The sequence below is a fragment of the Nestor notabilis genome, unplaced genomic scaffold (assembly GCF_000696875.1).
Source record: "Nestor notabilis isolate BGI_N333 unplaced genomic scaffold, ASM69687v1 scaffold18083, whole genome shotgun sequence".
Taxonomy (NCBI): domain Eukaryota; kingdom Metazoa; phylum Chordata; class Aves; order Psittaciformes; family Psittacidae; genus Nestor; species Nestor notabilis.
Genome location: NW_009922549.1, coordinates 5,290 through 13,361, shown reverse-complemented (window position 1 = coordinate 13,361; position 8,072 = coordinate 5,290). Strand labels below are relative to the sequence as shown.

General features: G+C 60.3%; 1 protein-coding gene across 1 annotated transcript; it reads left to right on the top strand.

The window, feature by feature from the left end:
- Nucleotides 1–89: 89 nt before the first annotated feature.
- Nucleotides 90–7,555, top strand: LOC104403524 (prominin-1-A-like; the record flags this gene model as incomplete). The annotated part of the gene is given in 21 exon segments (XM_010011679.1): nt 90–153; nt 526–615; nt 857–956; nt 958–1,045; nt 1,231–1,305; nt 1,593–1,656; nt 1,856–2,015; nt 2,258–2,410; nt 2,878–3,001; nt 3,159–3,250; nt 3,436–3,520; nt 3,634–3,777; nt 4,024–4,095; nt 4,299–4,388; nt 4,519–4,572; nt 4,934–5,014; nt 5,326–5,394; nt 5,491–5,580; nt 5,821–5,933; nt 7,119–7,136; nt 7,504–7,555. Coding segments are annotated over 21 exon segments (1,878 nt in total), but the record flags the coding sequence as incomplete, so codon positions are not given.
- Nucleotides 7,556–8,072: the final 517 nt, after the last annotated feature.

The window sequence follows — 8,072 nt, the reverse complement described above, 5'->3', positions numbered from 1 at the left end:
GGGGGGCAAGGGGCGGGGGTGGGAGACAGCAGCCCAAATAGCCCCTTTGAGGAAGGGTCCTCACTGACACCTCATCTCTGTTCCTGCAGCAAATCAACTATATCATCGACAGCAGCGACGTGCCACTGGGCCATGCCAACCGTAGCCTCCAGGGTGAGGGCATGCAACAAAGGGGTCTGCATCATCCCCACTGCACCCATGGCGAGCTGCCCTGGTGGGCTGGGGGTGCTGCATGGGTGCTTTGATGCCCTGCAGATGCTTGCTGGCTCTGGGGGCCGCTGGGCTTGCTCTCATGGGGATGTTTAAGGGAGTGGGTTTGGGGGCTCCTCCAGGCTCCTGCTCTGCTCCAGCTGCTTCTTTTCCCTATCCAGGCTCCTCTCTGGGGAGGGTGATGCTGGTGGCGACAGGGTGGGGGTGTCCCCTCTGTCCCCTGCCTGTGATGGGAGTGGGATAGTGTCCTGGAAGGGGGGGAGTCAGCTGCAAGCCCTGAGACCCCATCATTGACACTCTCTCCCATCTCTGCAGACATTGGGCTCAACCTGGGTGGCATGATCATGTTGGGCATCAGGAATGGCACGGATGGGGCTCTGGCATCCCTCCAGAGCCTTTTGCAAGGTAATGGCCCCATCCCTTGGAAGGGACTTGGGGGGAATGCCCTGGCTGAGATCTGGGGTAGGTGCCTGTTTGGGTAAGGCTCGCAGGGAGTGGGGGGATCCATCTGACCTCCCAGCTGCAGTCTGGGGCAAATACTGGGGCTTTGGGGGGTGCCCCTATGTTGCATTACTTGATGCGTCCCGAGGTTCAGCTGGGTGAGGACTGGCAGTATGAGGCCCTGAGCCCTGTGCTGTCCCCCTAGAGATGAAGACACTGCTGGACGCCTTCAGCAGCATTGCCAGCAGTCGCTCGCACCTCGAGGCTCTGCAGAGCAACTACAGCGAGCGGCTGGCTTTTTTAGCATGGGCTCAATCAGACCCTGCAGCGCTGCGGCCAGCCCTGCAGCAGTGTGTCCCTGCAAGGCCTGGCCTTCAGCGCCAACTTCAGTACGGTGAGGAGGGGCAGTGTGTGGGGTGAGGATCCCTCCGGCCCCCCGCACCCCACTCACCACAAGCAGTGTGTCCCTGCAAGGCCTGGCCTTCAGCGCCAACTTCAGTACGGTGAGGAGGGGCAGTGTGTGGGGTGAGGATCCCTCCGGCCCCCCGAACCCCACTCACCACAGGCTTTTGCCCACAGATCCCCAGCGTGGAGCAGCAGCTGGAGGCACTGGGTAATGTGTCTGCCTCCAACATAGCACATGATTTGGAGACGGTAAGGGGGTCCCCCTGTGCCTGGGTGCTGCTGGGGCTGTGCTGCAAGGGAGTGGGAAGAGCCTCATGGCAGTAAATTGCTGTCAACAGAGGGAAGGGCTGGCTGGCGGTCTGCCTTGTCCAGAGCCTGCCTGCTGTCCCATCACCCTTGGGTGCTGGTGTGGTGGATGGGTGCTGGGGGATCCTGGCTGCCCTGTGCCACTGGGATCTGGGGATGGAGGGGATGTGCTGCTCAGCCCTGGGTGGCAGGCAGGGATGTGACCTATATGCTGTGCCTCCTGGATGCAGGTTAACAACACGCTGAACACAATTACTGACAAGGTGCAAGAGGAGTCCAAGGATGTGGTGACGAGTAAGCAGGGGTCTGTGCTCTGTGTGCTGAATTATCCCTCTCCCAGGGCTCTCCCCTCCCTTCTCGCCCCATCCCTGTCTGGACACCCCCACCCTCTGCCTCCACTCTGCTGCCTGCAGCCCTGGCTGTCCCTCTGGCTCCCCACTGCCCCAGGCTCTGGCAGCACCTTGCAGCACCAACCTGTCCCCATCCCCTGCAGAGACCCGGGCCGAGCTGGGCCACATCAGGCAGGAGATCAGGAGCTTGCAGGAGCAGTTGCCACTCACGAACGTGGAGGAGAGTGTTGGGGCCTTCGTGGGCAATGCCACGTCGATGCTGAATGAGTACAGGGAACCGACCATTGCCTTGGATGGGCTCAGGTAGGCGAGGGGATGCTGCCATCCCCTGGCTCCCTTGTCCAGAGAGGCCCAGGCTCTGCCGCCTCCAGTTTCCAGAGGTGGGGGCTTGCTTGGTGCAGGGTGGCCAGAGCTGTGCCTTGCAGCCACCCATGCCCTTTCCCTGCTGGGATGTTTGGGGCTTTTTCCTCCCTAGCTGGTGGGATGCTGGGCACTGCTCGGGGTGCCACGTCCTGCTGTGACCTCTGCCCCTCCTCTTGCCCCAGGTGGAGTGTGTGCATCCTCCTGTGCTGCCTGGTGCTGCTGGTGGTCCTCTGCAATGTTGTTGGCCTGGTGCTGGGGCCCCTGGGGCTGAAGGAAAATGTGCTGCCCACCCAGCGCAGCAGCCTCTCCAATGCCGGCGGGAACTTCTTCATGGCGTGAGGCTCCCTCGGCTGCTGAGGACGTGTGGGAGTGGTGGGATGGGTGGACAGGGCTGGCTGGCAAGCTCTTAAATCATCAAGTTACTGTGGCTTAATGGCCTGCATGATGGTAATTCGCCGTGCAGATGGTAAAAGCAAGGATAAAACATGGTGCTGGTGAAAGGTGTTCTAGCAGAGCCCGTTCAGCCGTCACTGTCAGGGACCTGTGTCCCTGTGTGTCGGGTCCTGCAGCTCTGCAGGTCAGTGGTGGCTTGAAAAGCTATGCCAGGGTCTGCGCCCCAGGCTACAGCCTGGCCATGCTCTGGGGGCTGAAGGCAGGGTGGAGATGTGCTTGTGAGAATGATGATGCTTCCTGGCATTGCTGTGGGGCAAGGGGTGGGCAGGATCCAGGCTCTGTTAGCAATGGAGAGCATCAACACCAGGGCGTGGGGCCTTGGGTGCTGACAGTGTCTCTGTCCCGGCAGAGGGGTTGGCTTCAGCTTCATCTTCTCCTGGCTGCTGATGCTGCTGGTGGCGATCACCTTTGTGCTAGGAGGGAATACCTACATGCTTGTCTGCGAGTCCTGGCGCAGCCAGCAGCTCTTCCAGGTGAGCTCCCCATGCAGAGACACCCCTGCCCAGACTCATTGCCGTCTTTCCAAGGGCTGCTGGTGCAGTGGAGGCATTGCTGTGTGGTTCGGGATGCTCCTCCCAGGCGTCCTGCCCTCCACCATACCTAGGTTCTCTATCTTTTCCCCCCTCTCAGATCCTGGACACCCCTGGCCTGATCCCTGGCTTTAACTTGTCAGAGCTGCTGGGCTTGGAGGGTGGCACAACAAACTTCTCGGAGATCTACAGGTGGGTCCCAGCCCTGGCACTGTGTCTTTGGGGAGGAGTACAACTGCTCAGCACCCTCAGATGCTCCCTCGGATGGGGGCTGCATTGGCAAGTGCTGGTGCCAGGGAAGGAGCAAGGCACAACTCCTGGGAGAGGGTAGTGGCCCCTGCCTTCCCTGATTTCAGCCCCATGTCCCCATCCTGCAGGCAGTGCCAGCAAGATGCTGCCCTGTGGCAAACACTGCACTTGGACCAGAGCGTGTCCCTGGATGAGCTCTTGAACATCAGCCAGGTGAGTGCGGGAGCGCCAGGGTCTGGGGTCAGAGCTGTGGGTGTGGGGCTGGTGGTGGGGATACAGTGTGGGGCCAGCACCGTGTCCCATCACGGCTCCCCTCATTCTGGCAGTACACAGGAGAGATCTCCACGGCCTTTGAGAAGATGAACATCACTGTGGGCCCCATCTCCCTGCTCAGCCAGAGCCAAATGGACTTGCTGACAAACGCCAGCCAGGCCGCGCAGCCCCCCAACTTCACCCTCACCCTGGAGCAGGTGGGCTGGGAGCACCCTGGTGGTGGGATGGGGGGGTCCAAATATGTGTTGAGGTATTCCACTGCTCCCTCTCCTCTGCTGCTGTGGGACTCCCACTGCAGGCTCCTGGGGTGTCCTCTGCCATCCATGTCATCCCTTGAGGCATCTCCTCCATGCAGGAGGCCCTGGCTCCACTCTGCCCCACAGGGATGGAGCATGGCCCCCCTGTGAGCTCCATTCTTATAGCTCTGTCTCTGCCTTTTCCAGCTGGATCAGAGTGTGACTCAGGGAAGCCTCCTGGATCTGGCTGCAGAGCTGGAGAAGCTGGCAAACACAGAGGTGAGAGACCATGACACCTTGGGACCATGGCCCAGCCTGTCCCCAAAGCCACTGGCTGTGTGGGACAGTGGGACAGGCTCTGCAGACCTGTCTGGGTACTGAGCTGGGTACCAGCCCTTTTCTCCAGCTTGGCCCCACATCAGATGGCTATGGTGGGGCAGAGACCCCATGCTGGGGTACAGCACTGACTGCAGCTCCTTCAGGGCGTGGACGTGAAAGAGGACCTGAAGGCTGATGCTCACAAGCTGAGGGAGCTGGATGAGGAGATGCATACGAGCTTCTCTGGGGAGCTGGTAAGTGATGCCAGGGTGGAGAAGGTCCTGGGGGTTCTGGCTTGTGCTCCCACAGAGCTTGGAGCCTGCTGGCATGGTCTCAACTGAGCTGCAGGGTCCGTGCCTCTGAACCCCCTCTCTCCATCCACAGCAAAGCCTGAAAGAGAATATCCACTTGGTGCAGAGCAGGGCTTCTGAGCTCAAGGTAAGCTGCCTAAGGGGGCCTCCTGAGAGCACCCCAGTCTGGCGCACCCTGCAAAGCGCCCTTGAGGTCCCATACTGGAGGTGGTGGGAGCAAACCTGCAGTCTGGAGGGCTGGTGGCTGCTGTGGGACTCCCCAGCATGCACTGTAGGGGCTGCTTATGGGGCAGAGGGAGGGGGACCACACCATGAACCCTGCCAGGCAGAGGCTCCCTCCACCCAAGGTACTCGGGCACTACCAGTGTGATTGCTGGGGACACTGCAGCTCAGAGCTGCTGCGCCCCAGGGATTGCTGCCAGGCAGGGAGGGAGAGATGCGGGGACCGCACTTCCCCATCACACTGCTGAGAGCACCTTTCACCCCAGGCACAGACGAACACTGCGCTGAATGAAGCCAGCAAAACCCAGGAGTTCCTGGAGAGGGAGACCACAAACATCATTAAGAACGTGAGCCTGCCTTGCCCTGCTGCAGGGCCACCTCATGGGGTTGTGACTGGACCCCCACATCAAGACCTCCCTCTATGCAGGGATGCCAAACAACATCTGGCTGTTCATCCTGCCCTGTCATCTTCCCTGGGGGTCCCCTGCACCTCTGGGTGCCTCCTGCCCTTATGGTTCCCCAGGCGAAGGACTGGGATGAGGCTTTCAGCCCCATCACTGCTGGGTTGAGGTGGTCTGACAGCCCTGATCCTGACACAGAGGGTGCATGGGGTGGGCTGGGGGTGCAGATCTCCACTCTCTGCTTGCCCTCCTCCCAGGAGACGCAGGCCTTCCTGGAGGAGCTGTTGGACTTCTTTGAGACCTACATCTCCTGGGCCAAAAGCAGGGTGAGTTGAGCCTTCCTTGTTGGGGTGGAGGGAAGTGGAAGACAGGCTGAAGGGTTCTGGGGACACTTACATGTCCTGTCCCCATTGTGTCCTCAGCTGACGGAAGATGTTGCACGTTGCAAGACCATAGCTCAGACCCTGGATAACATGGAGGCCATCACCTGCGACTACATCCTGGACTCTCTGGTGAGTGGGGCAGCAGTATGTGGGGTGGCACATGTGTGTGGGGTGGCAATGAGGTCCCATCATGCACAGGATGAGGAGTATCTGTCTCTGAACAAGTAGGGCTTAGCATCTCCCCAGCAGATTGCTGTGGATAAGAGCAAAGGCCAGGCTGTGAGAAGAGATGGATGGGTGGTCTGAGGGGGGCTGGAAGAGACTTTTCCAGTCACTGTCTAGTCCCTGATGGCTTTCCCCTGCACCCAGAATGCCTTCTGGTTCAGCCTGGGCTGGTGCACCTTCTTCCTGCTTCCCAGCATCATCCTGGCTGTCAGACTTGCCAAGTTTTACCGCCGCATGAACATCGCCGATGTCTATAGGTGAGGAGTCACCCCACCCCGTGACCACACTGGGTCTGGGGTCCCCAGTGCAAACAGCCCCTTTGTGTGCCTCATGGCAGCCTGTGGGGCTGATTCTACAAGTGGCTTGGGACCTTCAGCCTCTAAGGATGGAGATGTTCTGGAGAAGAGCCTGTCTCTGCCTGCTCTGCAACTCCTCTTTGGGCAGCTGAAAGTGCATGCAGCCCCCCTAACTGGAAGGAGCCTGGCTTGCATGATGTGGCTGCAGCCCCCAGCCTGGCTCAAGGGTCCACCATTGGCTCGCTCTGCTTTGCACCATGGTTTGTGCTGGGGCTCCAAACAGGAGCACAGCTGTTTGCTGCACAGAACGCAACACGCTGCATGGCTGTTGGTGTTGCCACGAGGGTGCAGTGCTTGCTCATGTACCCATGGCCACTGGTGCCCTGGGGCTACCCCCCAGGCTTCTGGGTCCTTTTCCCTGTCCCTCCAAGGGCCCTCTGACCAGCAGCCTCACTGCCAGTACAGCTCTGACCCCTTGAGAGCTTTCCAGTTGGATTTCCAGCTGCTAAGGCCTATGTCTTGGCCCTGCAGTGCAGCTGGTTTGCTGGGGGTTCCTTGGCCCCCCGCCTGCCACCCCTCTGTCCAGGGGAGCCAGTGTTTGCAGCACCTCATGCCCAGTGCAGCCCCAGCCAGCCTTCCTCCCTGCCTGCCCCACTCCTCCTCGCTGCATGCCCCAGCTCTCCCAGGACCTGTGCTGAGGCTGTACATGGTGACATGGTGGTGAGACAGGCTGTGCCCTGCCTGCAGCGTGCCTTGTGTCCCCACCGGCGGCCCCGGTGTCTTTCACTTCCCCTGCAGCTGAGCTGCTTGGAGACATGGGCTCAGTGCCTGGAAATGGGGGAACCAAAAACATAGCACCGGGGAGCCGTGTGCCAATGAGGTGGTAAGCGTGGGGCCCTGCTCTGCCTGCCCAGGGAGGGTGCAGTGGTGCTCTGGGGGCAGCCACGTTCTGGGGTCTGTAGGAGCCCATGCTCCGTGTCCATCCAGATGTGGCAGTCAGGATGGAGGAGACCACAGCACCCTGCAGCCCCTGTGTCCTCCTTGCGTGCTCTGAGGGAGACCTTGTTCCGCTGAGAGATGCTGGGCTGTGCCAGGAGGCGTCTTCTTGCCCCACTAACCCTGTCCCCTCCTTTTTGTCTCCTCCAGGAATGAAGCTGTGGAGATGTAAGTAGCAGTGGCAGTGCCTTCATGGGGTGGGAGGCAACTCCTGTGGCATGAGGGGAGACAGGGCACAGAGGGAGGTGGTGAGGAAGGGAACAGGGCTAGTGCAGGCCAAGGAGGGTGCTGGTATCAGCGGAGGACTGGGAAGGTGGGACCTGTTCTGGAGTGACTCCATCATCTTCCCACACTCCCAAGTTTGGGGGTGCTGCTGCTGCTCCCAGCCTCCCCCAAGCTGGTGGGGCATGTGGGGGTCTCCATACCATCTCTCCTGTGGGTGTGGGTGACAGGGGTGGGATGACGTGTGGCCATCCCAGCGCATCCTGGCTCCCTTTTGTAGCTGGAGGTGACACAGGTGACCTTGGTTTTGCAGGCCTCCCACATTCAACTTCTACAGAATCCCTCGGCCAGCCACAAGGCATTAGTGCTGCCCACAGCACGGCCACAGTTGAGACGCACATTGCTCCTCTGTCTGCTGCGCCTTCTTCTGAGCACTGGGGAGCAGGTTGGGACCCCCAGTGGAAACCCCCAACTCCCATTCCATGACCATGCTCCATGGCACGTGGGAAGAGGGCTGCCTCTTGCGCTGCACCTGGTGGGACTTTACCCCCCCTCCACTAGACCCTGTGGTATCAGAGCAGCTTGTCCCATCCGCACCACCGCAGCCTGTGCTGCTGGCCAGCAGGACCCTGCTCACCAGGCCCCTTGCTTGAAAATGTGAGTATTTATTTTTGCAGGGAGCCTGACTCTTTCCAAAGCTGTGATTGTTTTGGCGCCAAACAATAAACGGGGTGTTTGTGTGCACTGCAGGCATGTGGCTGTGCTCTTCACATCCAGCTGTGCACTTCATGGCCCTCTGTGATGGGCACATGGGTACGGGCAGAGAGGGCTCCAAACTGCTGGCACAAGCAGGTGCTGGGCCTAGAAGGCTCTTGGAGTCCT